Source organism: Cercospora kikuchii (assembly GCF_019650295.1).
Source record: "Cercospora kikuchii DNA, contig_00001, whole genome shotgun sequence".
In the NCBI taxonomy this organism is placed as follows: domain Eukaryota; kingdom Fungi; phylum Ascomycota; class Dothideomycetes; order Mycosphaerellales; family Mycosphaerellaceae; genus Cercospora; species Cercospora kikuchii.
The window spans coordinates 3663290-3677911 of NW_025408582.1; the positions used below are offsets into that span (position 1 = coordinate 3663290).

Here is a 14622-nt window from a genome sequence, read left to right on the forward strand (position 1 = left end):
CGTTGGAGTTCGGTAGTCCTGATCATTCCAGCCGTGTTGAGCGGACGCTATCACGTGGTGGTGGGTCGGGAAGCCAGAAGTATCGCAACAGCATCGCAAAAGCATCGACAACGACTCGTTGATCCTTCAGCATGCTGGAAACACCGTCTGGCAAAGAGAAGAAGGGAATTTATCAGCAGAGATGAGCAGGTGAGGTGAGGAAGAAAAGACAATCCGGGTGTGGGTGGTTCAAGAGGCACATCGCGCAGCAGAAGCCGGGTCGTCGCTTAAACTCCGACTCGTCGCTATACAGCACAGCTTCTGCAATTCTGCTCACACCGTAGCACGCCAGCAGCCAATGAAGAGTATTTCATGCCGCGCGTATTTCTCTGGCCGTCCAATTGACCTATTTTCTGACTATCGCGATTGCCGACACCTTTTTGCCATTCCTTTGCGACATCCCACGGTGATGAGGGCTGCGCTGTCCTAGGCCAAGTACAGACACGAGCTCCCTACATGACGCAGCACGGAGACTGAACATCATCGCCGTCGAGCATTCTTACGCGGCGTTTGTCTGTGTACGACGCGGCATGAGACGATCTCCGTCTCCCACGATGCGGTGGGCGCGCAAGCGATGCAGCACGGCTCATTCGGGTGTCTCATAACAGGCGCGCGCATTCGTCTCCCTTCGCTGGGGGCACACAGCGCCCACGCCGTAAACGACTCGTGTCACTCTGCGGCGAGGAGGGTCTACGACAGCAGGGAAGGCGTGCTGGGCGAAGGACGTGAACGGGAGGGCTCGAAGTCGACAAAGAAGGGCTGGTTTGGGCTGAGCGGAGATGAAAGCATGGCGTCTTCGTGTATGGCACTGACGACACAGCATACCACAATCACGGCAAGTGGGAAGGCTCTTCGCTTGTTTTTCCTTTCCTCCCTCGCTGTGTGAAACAGACTGACGAACAGTATCCAACTCTACCTGCGGCACCCACTACTGGACCCAACGCGAGCGCTTGGCACAACGCAACTGCCATTCGCCGATCACGGTTCGCAGCTTCGTAGGGTGGTGCGAAAGCATCGACAGCGGCAGCAGCGCTGGACAGCAGCACATCGTCCACTGCACTGAATCTGGTCAAATCGTCCCGACATCCTCACATCTTCGAGCAAAGCCATCTCCCGCAAATCTCTTCTGCGCCTTCAACGCTCAACCGCGTGGCACTCCCCCACTACAAATCGGAGTCGCGTCCACTCATCGGGTTCCACAAACGGCAAGGCCGAAAGCACGTCAGACGAGTTTAAGCTTCCAAGTGGGCTGTCTACAAAAAGTTCCTGTCGCGGAATTGCATCTTGCACGAAACACGTCTTCTCTCTCCTCTCACTCACGATAATCATGGCAAACCCACCTCATGGTGTGTACACCTCGGCAGCAGTCCGCTGAAATGCTAATTGTCGTCCAGGCGGCGTCCTCAAGGACCTGATCGCCCGCGATGCCCCGCGCAGACAACAACTCTCCGAGGAGGCCGAGAAGCTGCCAGCCATTGTCCTCTACGAACGCCAGCTGTGCGATCTGGAACTCATCCTCAATGGCGGCTTCTCCCCGCTCGAGGGTTTCATGAGCGAGAAAGACTACAATGGAGTCGTGGAGAACAACCGTCTCGCCGACGGCAACCTCTTCTCCATTCCGATCAACCTGGACGTCAACCAGAACCTGATCGACGAGGTCGGCATCAAAGCAGGTGCTCGCATCACGCTTCGTGACTCTCGCGACGACCGCAACCTCGCCATTTTGACTGTCGAAGATGTGTACAGGCCTGACAAGCAAAAAGAGGCCAAGGAAGTCTTTGGTGGTGATCCAGACCACCCAGCTGTCAAGTACCTCTTCAACCAGACTGGCGAATTCTACGTCGGAGGCAAGGTCGAGGCCATTGACCGCCTCCAGCACTACGACTACGTCGGCCTGCGCTACACACCTGCTGAGCTGCGCGCTCACTTTGACAAACTTGGCTGGTCCAAGGTCGTCGCTTTCCAGACCAGAAATCCAATGCACAGAGCTCACCGTGAGCTGACAGTCCGCGCTGCCCGCCAACGACAAGCCAACGTGCTCATTCACCCCGTCGTCGGCATGACCAAGCCTGGTGACATCGACCACTTCACCCGTGTCCGCGTGTACCAAGCACTCCTTCCACGATACCCCAACGGCATGGCCGTTCTCGGTCTGCTCCCACTCGCCATGCGTATGGGTGGTCCTCGCGAGGCCATCTGGCACGCCATCATCCGAAAGAACCACGGTGCAACACACTTCATTGTCGGCCGTGACCACGCAGGTCCGGGCAAGAACAGCAAGGGCGAGGAGATCTATGGTCCGTACGACGCACAGTACGCTGTGGAGAAGTATCGAGATGAGCTGGGAATTGAGGTCGTGCCATTCCAGCAGATGACCTATCTGCCAGACACCGACGAGTACAGGCCCAAGGATGAGGTGCCAAAGGAGATTAAGACATTGGACATTTCCGGCACTGAACTCCGCCGCCGTCTGCGAACGGGTGGAGACATCCCAGAGTGGTTTTCATACCCTGAGGTTGTCAAGGTTTTGAGAGAATCTCACCCACCTCGCAACAAGCAAGGTTTCACTGTCTTCCTCACCGGTCTATACAACTCTGGCAAGGACGCCATTGCTCGCGCATTAAACGTCACTCTCAACCAGCAAGGTGGCCGATCTGTCTCTCTGCTTCTCGGCGAGACTGTCCGCTCTGAGTTGTCCTCCGAACTCGGCTTCTCCCCAGAAGACCGCGACAAGAACATCCAGCGCATTGGCTTTGTCGCTTCCGAGCTCACTCGTGCCGGTGCTGCTGTCATTGCCGGTCCTATCGCCCCATACTCCAAGTCGCGAAAGGCCGCTCGCGAGATTGTCGAGAAGCACGGCTCTTTCTATCTTATTCATGTCGCCACTCCCATCGAGCACGCCGAGAAGACGGATCGCCGTGGTATCTACGCCAAGGCTCGCGCCGGCGAGATCAAGGGTTTCACTGGGGTTGATGACCCATATGAGGAGCCACAGGAGAAGGAAGCAGATCTCACTGTTGATTTGACTAAGATTAACGTGAGAACCGCTGTGCACCAGATTGTGCTTTTGTTGGAGGCCGAAGGTCTGTTGGATCAACTATAGACGGGATGCAATCTGTTTGGGATATATAAACGGATGTTCTGCATGGATTTGATAACATTTCAACGGCGATGATTGAGACAATGCAGTACCTTTCTCCTGCTTGTTTTTCGCTATATTCCCTGCCAGCATGCAGATCTCCCACTCCTGCGCTCATTCTGTCTTCGCCAACCAACTCAACGCACCGACAATATACCCTTCCATGCCCACTTTCATTGTGGGCTGAATCTGCGGCGCAAACAGCCCACTATGATTCACCGGAATTCCATGCGAGAGCGTTCCAGCTTTCTCGTGTTCATCCCACAATTCATGGGGTGTTCCTCCATACATGAAGAAACTTGTAGGCCTATCCACTGCTGTACCCAAAATACTGAAATCCTCCGACCCAGAAAGTTTAGCGCAGCAAGAAGTATATTGAATATCCTGTTGGCTGATATCTTTCGAAGAAGGATCAACGAAATGAGCCGTGAAATTGTTTTCAAGGATTTCAGTTATGGTTTCGTCGTTAATCGTCAGTGGAAAGTCGCGTGTTATTTGGATTGTAGGATCTTTGACCCCTCGCAGAGAATCTGATTCAGCTTTGACGATTCTGCGAACACTAGCGAGGGCGTGTTCGCGGGTTTTTTGATCGACAGCACGAATATCGACTGAGATTTTCGCGTCGTCGACTACGATGTTTTCGGTATCGCCTGCTTGCACGCTGGCGACGGTGACGACGCAGGAATCCATAGGGTCGACTTCGCGGGAGACAATGGTTTGGAGTTTGAGGACTGTATGGGCGGCCATTATGACGGGGTCGACGAGACGGTGAGGCATACTGGCGTGGCCGCCGCGGCCGTGGAGGGTTATGCGCATGGAGTCGGCGGAGGTGGCGATGAGGCCGCGGCGGGTGCCGAGGGCGCCGGAGCGCCAGGGGACGACGTGGGCGCCCAGGACGATGTCTGGGATGGGGACCGCGTGGCGGTTTGGGTCGTAGAGGCCGTCGTTGACCATGTCGCGGGCGCCGGTGCCGCGTTCTTCGGCGGGTTGGAAGATGAGGAGGAGGGTGCCGGTCCAGTGCTCGCGGGCGGAGACGAGGGTGTGTGCTGCGCCTAGTAGACAGGTGATGTGCATGTCGTGGCCGCAGGCGTGCATGACGGGGACTTCTTGGCTGTTCTGGACGGAGACTTGACGGGCTTTGGAAGCGTATGGCAAGCCAGTGCGTTCTTCTACTGGGAGGGCGTCGAAGTCTGCACGAAGGAGCACAGTCTTGCCGGGGCCATTGGAGAGAAGAGCAGCAATCCCATATCCACCGATGTTCGGGCGGATATCGAAGTCAGGCGAGATCTTCTTCAGTTCTTCGATAACCCGAGCAGCAGTCTCCTTTTCCTGGTTGGAAAGCTCAGGATGAGCGTGAAAGTACTTGTACAGGTCTTCGTAGTAGGCGAACTCTGGCCGGTACTTGCTGGTGATCTCGGAAATGGTGGGTGCCATTATCGAGGAGAAATCGCACAGGAGTAATCAATGTGCAAATAGGACTTGGAGTAGTACAATACCTACATACAAATACAAGTCTGCACAGAACTAACCTGTGTCGACGATGTAGTCATAAAGTGAGGTCGAGGTGTGACCGCCGCAGTAGCCGTGCCGTCCATTGAAGCTTGCCCGAGCTCCCGAAAAGTGGGGACGGTACAGAAGCTGGCCGAGTACGCTGTGCTCAGCAAATTACAGATTGCAGCATACGATAGCGGCTGATAACCATGTTCTTGCCCATGATAGATCGCGTGAACCGCTTGATCATCATGCTGCTGCTTCCTTGCTGGACTTTGCCCATGGCTGTCTGAATTCGAGCAGATCACGTTGCCCGAATACCTCACCAACAATGACCAAAATCGTGTCGAGCGTTGCAAGGGTATTTTCCGTAGGCTTGCCGTGATGAGTCCTGACTTGCTGGTTGTTTGTTGTTACTGAGTTTGATCCCTCACCTGCTTCAGTTTCTGCTGCATCTTCAAGCTGGTCATCGACAGTCGCAGCCGGAGTCTGTTCCCTCTGCTCAATAGCTTCGAGGTGTGCCGCGGCTTCTGGGTCGAAAAAGTGCAGCTGAAGAAAGATGACTCGCTTACCGAGCTCACGCAGTGGATAGACTTGGTCGTTGGTCATGTTTCCGACATCATCAAGTCGACAGAGGAGCGACCATATCCAGGCACTGGTGACAGTTTTGATGTTCTTACCCTTCAGCAAGTACGAGCTCTGTAGGAGCTTCAGTAGATTGAAGATGGTCTCCTCGTTCATAGCACGCAATTGAGCTGGCATGGGTGATTTGGAGCCTAAGATGCGATGCCACTCGGCGCGGAGTCCCTTGTTGCCCTCTGGGAATGAGGTTGGGTAGCCGTCACCGAGCTCTGCTAGTTTTGTGGAAGTGGTATTCATATGGAGATGTTTCCGCTGCAGCATGAAGCGGTCTTTCAAGGCTTTCGAGAAGACTTGTTGGGGGTCGGTGTTGTCGTCTGCTGCGACAGCTGTCGGTTCTGGCCGTGCGATGTACGTGCCATCGTCGGCCAGATAGCCATTGTCAGCGTCGTCTTCTCCTTCTTCGTCGCCGTGGTTGTCCCAGACTTGCCGTGATGCTGCCAGGACCTCAGGCAGTCCCTGTCTTTCTGCCCGAACAGATTCTAGATATGCCAGCGCTTCTTCCGTCGTGCTGTCGTAGTCTTCTTCGTTGTAGTCATCATCGTCGTCGTTTGCTGCAGCACCTAGAGCGACGCGTTGCCCTGTGTCAGACTTCCCGGCGCCGCGCTGTCTCTTGCTTGTCGATACGTGTGGCATCGGTGCTGCTCCTCGCCGGTGGTCTTCATCTCCATCTCGCCCATCTGTGTGTCCTACCTCTCTTGGCTCTCGAGGTGGTGGCACAGCACTCTGCTTATCCTCAAGTCCCGGCGCTGTGTCGGATTCAGCCTCTGCTCCAAGTGTCGCTTCAGGCTCTTCCTCATCATCGGGATACTCGGCGAACTGATAATTTGCCAGCGCGCTCTCGTCTAGAGCTGTTTCCGGTGCCGCGTCGACTGGGGGAGTCGCGGCTTCGACATCTTCGTCGTCGGACCCGTAACTGAGCAAGACGCGTTTGTTAGGATCATAGGTAGCTTCGGGTCCGCACTTGGGCTTGTCACGTTCTCTGCGCCGCTTCGGCATGTTTGTGCGAAGATCGTGGTGGACGAGGCGATGTTTGTGGTCATCAATGTCAACGATGGGAGCGGGAGAGTTTCTTGGCAAAGGTGATGGAGCGGGACTTCACGTTCCAGATGTTCTTCATTGCTATCAACAAGATGCTGCACAGCTACTGTCGATCCCCAGCATCACAGTCTATCAACGTTGATTGCCGTAGGCAAAAGGTCTTGGGATCGTTCTGTGCCGAGTCTCCCAGCTTGACTTTGTTGCCGCCCATTCTACTGGTTACCGCCACACACCGCGCGAACGCAAATGGCTACGTCAACACACTTCGGAGCAGTCGTACATCTCGGCCTCTTCATCCCATCCACGCGATGGCCTTCTTCAAGACCTTCGCCTTATCGTAGTCTTCACCCTCGGCGTTGCCATAAGCAAAGATCGCTGGACTGCAGACCAAGACAATATCCCGGCCATCAAGCGCGTTCGGGTCATCGTCCAGCATATTGTTATGCATGATGTGTGCTTCGAAGATCTCCGACGATGCGCGGAACGGAATGACGCCCTGGTCGCTATGCTGCAGACCAGCCCACGTACGCACGTGGATCGATGCTTTGCGTGTCCCCAGAGCCCAAGCCAATTCAGCGGCCTCCTCTATAATGGCGCAAAGGCCATCGTATGCCTTTTGGCGTTGCTCTTGTGTCAAAAGACCCAAGTATGCGTCTATGATGTTTACAGCGAGCAAGCAGACTGCTCTGCTACGGCTCGACGCTGCAACTTGCTTCGCGAACTGCGCTTCGTGCGAGGTGGCTTCTTTCGTGATAGGGTCGAGCAAGCGCAGCAGCTGGCATCTCAACGCTTCTGCACCGGCAATATCGTCTACAGTCTTCTGTCAGTACCATAATCCCTCTCTTGGTCAGAAGCATCACTTACAGGTGGCAATGCGGCTGAGGAGAGTTCTCAACGGCACCCCAAGGTTGTGCGGGAGCAGATTCTCTTCAGGCTGACCCTGGAAGGCGAAGAAGGAATGCCCGATGACATTGAAGAAGATGTCGTGCATTACCGCAGCACTCAGGACCATCGCGGCAATTCTGCCAGGGTCACGCTGGGACTTGTTCAGCAGCAGACGCTCGTGCAGACGTTGAGGGTCTGGAACACAGCCCTTGCCGGCCAGGGCACGAACGAAGCTCGTGAAGCCCTCTGGATCCGCGACTTGATCGACCGTCAACGAGGCATGCTCCTTGGACCATCTGCGCACACCTTTCTGAATTGAGGTCAGCTGCTCAAGAAGCTTGGAGGTGTCCAGCGAAGCCCACTGAGACGACTCGACAGTTTTGAAGGTCGCTGATTGCAGTTTGCCGATTGTCATCTCCTGGGCCCTGAATTTCTCCTCATACCCTCTGCAGGTCTTTTGCAGAGTTGAGTATTCTGCCTGGGAATTTGCGATCTGATTTTCGGCGGCCTCTACCTGCTTTGCAGCCTCGCGCTCGCAGTGTTGGAGCAGCTTCTCGTGCTTGTCCTTCTGGCTGGCCAGCGTGCGCTCGTAGCTGGTCTTTTGGCGGTGCAAGTCCTTTCTGGCGTTCTGCTCGATTTCCTCGCAGTCTGCCTTGTGCCACTCTTTGAGGTTCTGGAGCTTCATCGCGTTCCTGGAATCGGCGTCTTGCAGCGCCTTCTCGTTGGCGCTCTCTTGCTTCGTCAGCAGCTCTGATTTGACTCGTGACTTGCGCTCCAGGTCCTCAATCTTCGACTTGAGTTGGGCCAACTGCATTTCGTAACGCTCCTCGCTCGCCTCGACAGTCTCTCTCGCGGGCGAAACGAGACCTTTGAACAAGGAAGCTCCGGAGCGCAGCCATCCCGAGCTCTCATGCTGCTTCTGCGGCTGCACGACTCCAGGATCTTTGGCGAAACCACTTGGGCGTGCCGGCTTGGTTGTACTGGTTCGGGCGTCGACCTCTCTGGCCATACTCTTCACCTTGCCGTTGGCAACTGCTTCAATTGATGTTCTGTCGCTGTCTAGTTGAACACCTCGCAGGCGCTCGGAGATGTCGCCTTTGGTATCGGGCGCGTCACGCATTGGTGAGTCTTGCACCTCGTCTCTGCTGGTGTCACTGTCTTCATCTGTGTTCATTGCGCCGGCGAAGTGGCAGACCGAGCGTGGCTGCCCAAGTGATTAGTCTCAGAACTGATGGTGCAGATAGTGTTAGCAGACCTGCTTCTGGCTGCTGTAGCGCAATGAAGTGAACGGATGACGTTTCAGTCGAAATGTTTGTGCGTCCAGCTGCTTCCGCCACAACAAACGCGTGAAGCAGGCGCGACCTGCACAAAGCACGGACTTTCGCCGCTGAGCTATTTGACCCGCCGAACATCGAGCTCTCTTCGCAACAACCTGCACACTCGACATGCCACCCTTCGGGCCGCACGAAAGTCCACCTCCTTATTCAGCGGTCATGGAAGAGCCACTGAACTCGACCGTGCACAAGCTTGTGGTCGCCGTCGACTTCGGCACGACCTTCACCGGCATCAGTTGGGTGTCAACTGAAGGCGCCCACGGCAAGACGCTTGACGATATCCATTGCATCCGCGACTGGTACGCCCCTCATTCCGCGTTGCTTCAAGCACATGGATCGCTGACAGCACACAGGCCGGGCCCGGGGAGAGATGGCGACTACTCCTGGAAGACTCCCACCCGCATCGCGTACATTGACTCGAACGGAGCGCAGCACAATGCCTGGGGCTACGAAGTCACGCCGAAGATGAACTCGTTTGCTTGGATGAAGCTTTTGCTCGATCCTGCTCAGGCGACTCAATACGACGACCCAAATCTCGCCGCCAGTGAGGGCACCGGCGTCTTGTCCAAGCCTATGAATAAGTCCGCGGTCGACATTTGCGCCGACTACCTCACTGAAGTTGCCAAATTTGCTCATCAGTCACTCGCCAGGCGTATCTCCATTGAAGTTCTCGAAGCAACACCAATCGAGTTTTGGTTCACGGTCCCTGCGGTTTGGAGTGACAGGGCAAAAGCGGACACAATGCGTGCCGCACGCAAAGCCGCAGTTCAAGCTGCTCTGCGCTTCCACCCAGACACTCAGATCTCACTCATCCGCGAGCCTGAAGCTGCAGCAGTGGCAACCATTTCGTATCTGACGAAAGGTGGCTCTCAGCAACAGATCAAAACTGGTGATAGCATCTTGATCTGCGATTGCGGCGGTGGCACTGTCGACATCACGACCTACGAAATCACTGGCATTTCTCCTCAACTGACATTCGAGGAGCTACTTGTTGGCACCGGTGAGTCTTGAATAACGCTACAGCTGCAGTACAGATGTTGACAGTGAATAGGCGGAAAGTGCGGGTCAACATACATCGATCGGGAATTCATCAAATGGATGGAGACCAAGTTCGGATCTGCCTACACTAACTTGAGCTGGGAGAAGCGCGGTCCTGCTAGCCGTCTCATGAAAGACTTCGAAGGAGCCAAGCGCGACTTTGGCAAGTCAAACGACACCTCCATGTACTGGGAACTCACAGCCCTGATGCGAGGCGCACCCGATTCGAGATTCTACGACCAAGAAGACGGTATCGTCAATGTGTACTATCCAGATCTTAAGGCTATGTTCGAGCCCGTGGTCAAGAAGATCATCGCCCTCTTGCAGAGCCAATTGGACGCCGAGCGTAGGCAAGCTGGTCACGCTACGATCAAGGCGAGCAACTCCGCTGAAGTGGAGTAGAAGCTTATGCTAACGATGCTCCAGACTATGCTTCTTGTCGGTGGGTTCGGGGAGTCTGCGTATCTGAACAACGCCCTTCGCATCTGGTGCCAAGCTCGCGGCATTCGTCTTCTGTGCCCAGAACATCCGTAAGTCGTGCGCCGAATGATTCCAGGACAGAATCTAATTCCAAGGACAGTCAATCTGCTATTGTTCGTGGCGCTGCACTGAGCGGACTGCACAACATCCAACCAACTTCGCGTCGCTCTCGTCTTCATTATGGATGGGCCTGCCATGAAGCTTTCGATTCTTTGCGCCACCACCCAGAGGACTACACCAGCTCTCGCTTGGTAGGCGAATGTATGTATGCGGAGTTTACCCGATACCTCGTTTCAGGCAGATTGCTCTGTACGTTACGTGTAGAAGCGCCGTCCGACCGAGCATGACGGAAGTGCGAACGTTAGAGAGATGGCAGATGTTATATAAAGTCAGAGGGAGATTGAATAGAATGAAGTATCAGAGCTCACCTCGTCGTTGATCGAATCCAGATACATCAAAACATCAACACCAATATGCATCTCAGCTCCACACTTGCCGCAGCAGCGCTCGTTGCAAGCGCGACTGCCAAGCCACTGGAAGAGAGGCAGTCTTGCCCAGCGATCCACATCTTTGGTGCCAGAGAGACTACAGCTCCCGCTGGTTATGGTACTGCAGGCGTTTTCGTCAACCTGATCCTGAACGCATACCCTGGATCCACGGCAGAAGCCATCGTTTATCCAGCTATTGGAGACTCGCAGTATGGCGCTTCAGTTCGCGCTGGGACGCAGAACATTGCGAACCAAATCAACAGCTTCAACTCCAGGTGCCCGAACTCCAAGCTCGTGGTTGTAGGATACTCGCAGGTATGCTTTGTTCTGTATCGCGTATTCGATGAAACACGAGCTGACAGCGGACGGCAATAGGGTGCTCAAATTGGCGACAACGCCCTTTGTGGCGGTGGTGACCCCAACCAGGGCATAACCGACACCAAAGTCTTGGTGACTTCCGCAGCTGCCAACGCCATTAAGGCGGTGATCTGGGCAGGAAACCCTCGAAACTCCCCAGCGGAGAGTTCGTTCAGAGTCGGAACCTGCTCGGCGCAAGGCGTATGTCGTTCCCAATCCTGTCATTCTGCGAGTATCAATCGCTGACCAAGGTTCCTGCAGTTCGACCCAAGGCCCCAGGGCTTCTCCTGCCCGGCATTCCAGTCCAAGCTCCGATCCTACTGTGACGCTCCAGATCCTTACTGCTGCAACGGCAACAACGCGGCCACGCACCAGGCTTACGGGCAGGTGTATGGACAGCAGGCGCTGCAATTTGTGAAGTCAAAGTTGGGTTAAGTGCAGGAGGATCGGCGCGCACTTGTGTATTTAGCCGCGAAGAAATTTGCTGGAAGTAGCTATTGGTGCCTGACATGTACTCTTTGAAGCGATAGTGCATTGCCGGCCCTGTGACAGCAAAGAGCTTGGTCTCTGCAGGTAGACCCTTCCCTGATACTGCAGAAGTCCGCCAATATACAGTCCCAAGGCTAAGAGCGCTCAACAGTCAATTGATTGAAGAGGGAAGGAGCAGCCTAGGAGGAGTCCGTCTGCCAAGACGTCGACTCGACTTTTCGGCTCAGCTGCTGAGGAGGCAAAAGCATCCAATCTCTCTACGAATCCGGCATCTGCGCCTGGAGTCAATACGCAGCCCCGGGGGGCGAGCTTGACCTGCATGTGACTGCAGTGATCAGCCATTAACCACAAGCCATACTTGCAGGCTAAATGTGTTCCGCGAAGGGTCGCTGCGTTGGAAGTCTGGCCACCCACCCAGATGGTATACAAGCAACTGCTTCTCGCCGGAAACATCGTTGCGAGATCTCCCTTCGTCCGTCGGCTGAATGAAGCTCGGTTCGATTGAACCCTCCCATCATGGCTTTACGAGATTTGGCGTAAAGGACCGATCCTGCTGTGTAATCAATATGCACGCTTCCACACACGAGTACTCACCTGCTTGCAGCCAAAGCTCTCGGAATGCGGGGAAAAGGTGCCATATATTGGATACTGTGCAAATATTTCCTGCTCAAAATGAGAAGCTTCCATGCTTCAGGGTATTGATCCGCCAGTGAACGCCTCGCCGTAAAATCATGCCTTCCCAGCCCTCGTGGTTTTCACTCGTGTACACATCTCTTTCTCGTTGTCCCACATGCTATTGCCTGCCCAATCATTCGATCTGATCCTCATCTTCGTGCTCATGCATTACCCAAATTAATAGTTATCCTCTCTTCCTCCCTGTGCCACCATACTGGCCAGCACAATCAAGTACACCAGAAAGACGGCGCCTATTATCCAAAACGCGAACACTGCGCTCCAGCTCTGACATATGCTGTTTTGTTGAAGCCATGCAAGGGTGTTGACCGATAGATCGTTCGGATTCTGCCCTGTGACATATGTGCCGCACTTAGAGTTGATGTCTCCGGAGGGGCCGAACAGTTGAATTGCAGTCTCAATCAGGCCGGTGATGTAAAGGACGAGGAGAATGAACGCGCCGATAATGAGGACGCCGGGGAGAAGTCGCCGTTGTACGATGAGAATGAGCATGAGGATAATGAAGGCGAGCGTAAGAGCACCGACTGTGATGCCGAACGGCATGATCCTAAGGAAGATAGAAAGGTTAGCATGTGTGCTGAATGCAAATGTGGAGGCTGGAACAGGTGAAATGGGGATGTAGCACCAATCTCTACTCAATGGCCTGCAAGCATGAGGGTTCAAATGCTCAGCGACCACCCAGACGTTCAAAGAGTGTATCGCTCGCATGCTCGCGCATCAGACTCACCATGGTATCCCCAAGCCTCCCAGTGAATTTTGTATCACAACAAAGTTGGCGAAGACTCCGACCAGTGTGCCGCCCGTGGCCAGCATGATGATGATCCACACATTGAGTTGCCAGTCAGGCCAGTAGTATGATTGTCGCACAATCACCCTTTCTCGGGTCATGTCTGATCGTGCCATGGTGCGTGGTGTTGCCCTTCCGCGGCTCGTTGCCAATGGCTGGGATCGTCGAGTCGCTTTGCGCCGGGGTGACTGATCTCAGCGCTCTTGATCCTCCACTCGCGCTCGCCCTGGCGGTGAGGAAGACAGCGTCGCTGCCTCTGCCTATGCTGCTCCGAGGGGCTCGTTCGGGCGGTGGTATCTCATACGTCCAATGGGGTAGCTTTGGAGGTGGGGCGGCGCCGCGTCGTCTTGGAAAGAGCTGAAGTGGGAATGGCAATATAACACAATGAAAGAAGTGTGCAAAAAGCGATGTCGGTGGAGTGTACGGCGGAGAAATGTGCGCGACGTGCAGGTTGCAGGTGTGCGTGAGAGATGGAGCCCAACGAGTGAGTTTGCGTGACGTGGAATTGTGCACGTCGACTCGGTTCGCGCGTGGCTGGATGTGTGGCGGGACGCGAGAGCGCGGACCCCTGCTAATTTTGTCCCTTCCGACTTGTGCCTGCAACGACTTCCATCCTCATCCGAACGTTGACTCGACAACCATGCTGATGGTTTCTTGTATTTCACACACATCGTCGCATACTATACCACATCACTCCAGTTCGCTTGCCTTTGTCCCAAGATGGCTGCTGCGCAGTCTTGGTATAGCAGAGCCAGAATTCGTATGCTGTAGCTTGCGCGAACGGTTTTGCCAACTACCGTTATCAAACGGTGTCCCTCGCAGAAACCTGGGTATTTAAAGTCTCGCGCAGTCATCCGATCTGAGCTGACGATGAACTTGATATCGGGAAGACTGTGCCGGTGCTTCTGATGGCTGGTGTCTATCTCAATCTACGCAATAACTTGTTGTCGAACTTCAGACAGCGCAAAGCGGGAAGCGTGGAAGACGTGCTTCCGGAGCAAAACAGTTCTGACATCTTTACAGCAAATGTTACCTCTGCTTACACTCAAGACGTTCAAGATCTTATACCGCGACGCATGAAGCAAAAGATCCGCCCACGCAAGCAAGCTCATGCCAATGCCGAACCACGGTCAGTCTCTGGAGAGCGCGGGCATCAGAATTTCATTTCGATGAAGACATTCAGCGCCAATTTGTTCCACGACTTACGAACTTAGCCACCTCGCCTGGACGAATGTCACGCGGGCAAAATTGCACGAAGTATACATATCCTACGCAGTGGTCTCTCGTTCTGCCATTGAACGGAAGTAGTAGAGCGTGGAAGCTGCCAGAGATTCCTCTATGCCTTTCCGGCATGGGCAGGGCACATCGGTGATGGGGCAGCTTGCACTGTGGATCACCGCTGCGATGCTCGAAATGTACTTGGCTCAGAGGACAGCCATTCAGGAAAAGATATAGATAACGGCTTAAGGTGTTCTGTACCTTAGTCATGGTATCTTGAGAGGCTGCTGTAGGTGATATTGATGTTTTTCTTGGCAGTCGATGATGCTGCTTGAGAAGTTTAGATCTGTAGCTCAGCATCGCTCACTTAGAATACATACTATCATTCACAATGAATATAGCTAGCAAGCCGCGTCTTTTCTGCCTGTTGGATATGTGATGAGCATGATAATGCCAAGACCATTCACGTGTCAGTGCCCCAGCGCGTCGGCAGCTCTGTCGCCT

At 54.5% G+C, this 14622-nt stretch overlaps 7 protein-coding genes across 7 annotated transcripts; 3 read left to right on the forward strand and 4 right to left on the reverse strand.

Moving 5' to 3' along the window:
- Positions 1-1366: 1366 nt before the first annotated feature.
- On the forward strand, positions 1367-3142 carry CKM354_000141600 (sulfate adenylyltransferase; the record flags this gene model as incomplete). Its single annotated transcript, XM_044796541.1, has 2 exons — positions 1367-1385; positions 1434-3142. The coding sequence occupies 2 exons, from the start codon at positions 1367-1369 to the stop codon at positions 3140-3142; spliced, it is 1728 nt and encodes a 575-aa protein (XP_044652476.1).
- A 150-nt stretch (positions 3143-3292) lies between these two features.
- CKM354_000141700 (uncharacterized protein) lies at positions 3293-4612 on the reverse strand (the record flags this gene model as incomplete). Its single annotated transcript, XM_044796542.1, has 1 exon — positions 3293-4612. One exon carries the CDS (start codon positions 4610-4612, stop codon positions 3293-3295), a length of 1320 nt encoding a protein of 439 aa, XP_044652477.1.
- A 306-nt stretch (positions 4613-4918) lies between these two features.
- On the reverse strand, positions 4919-6307 carry CKM354_000141800 (uncharacterized protein; the record flags this gene model as incomplete). The annotated part of the gene is made up of 1 exon (XM_044796543.1): positions 4919-6307. The coding sequence occupies one exon, from the start codon at positions 6305-6307 to the stop codon at positions 4919-4921; it is 1389 nt and encodes a 462-aa protein (XP_044652478.1).
- Positions 6308-6641: 334 nt separating this feature from the next.
- Positions 6642-8408, reverse strand: CKM354_000141900 (uncharacterized protein; the record flags this gene model as incomplete). The annotated part of the gene is made up of 3 exons (XM_044796544.1): positions 6642-7159; positions 7214-7688; positions 7749-8408. The coding sequence occupies 3 exons, from the start codon at positions 8406-8408 to the stop codon at positions 6642-6644; spliced, it is 1653 nt and encodes a 550-aa protein (XP_044652479.1).
- Positions 8409-8679: 271 nt separating this feature from the next.
- On the forward strand, positions 8680-10433 carry CKM354_000142000 (uncharacterized protein; the record flags this gene model as incomplete). Its single annotated transcript, XM_044796545.1, has 5 exons — positions 8680-8867; positions 8922-9568; positions 9620-9981; positions 10033-10136; positions 10187-10433. 5 exons carry the CDS (start codon positions 8680-8682, stop codon positions 10431-10433), a joined length of 1548 nt encoding a protein of 515 aa, XP_044652480.1.
- A 126-nt stretch (positions 10434-10559) lies between these two features.
- CKM354_000142100 (uncharacterized protein) lies at positions 10560-11366 on the forward strand (the record flags this gene model as incomplete). The annotated part of the gene is made up of 3 exons (XM_044796546.1): positions 10560-10889; positions 10950-11132; positions 11193-11366. 3 exons carry the CDS (start codon positions 10560-10562, stop codon positions 11364-11366), a joined length of 687 nt encoding a protein of 228 aa, XP_044652481.1.
- Positions 11367-12272: 906 nt separating this feature from the next.
- On the reverse strand, positions 12273-13016 carry CKM354_000142200 (uncharacterized protein; the record flags this gene model as incomplete). Its single annotated transcript, XM_044796547.1, has 2 exons — positions 12273-12660; positions 12841-13016. 2 exons carry the CDS (start codon positions 13014-13016, stop codon positions 12273-12275), a joined length of 564 nt encoding a protein of 187 aa, XP_044652482.1.
- Between the last annotated feature and the right edge of the window lie 1606 nt (positions 13017-14622).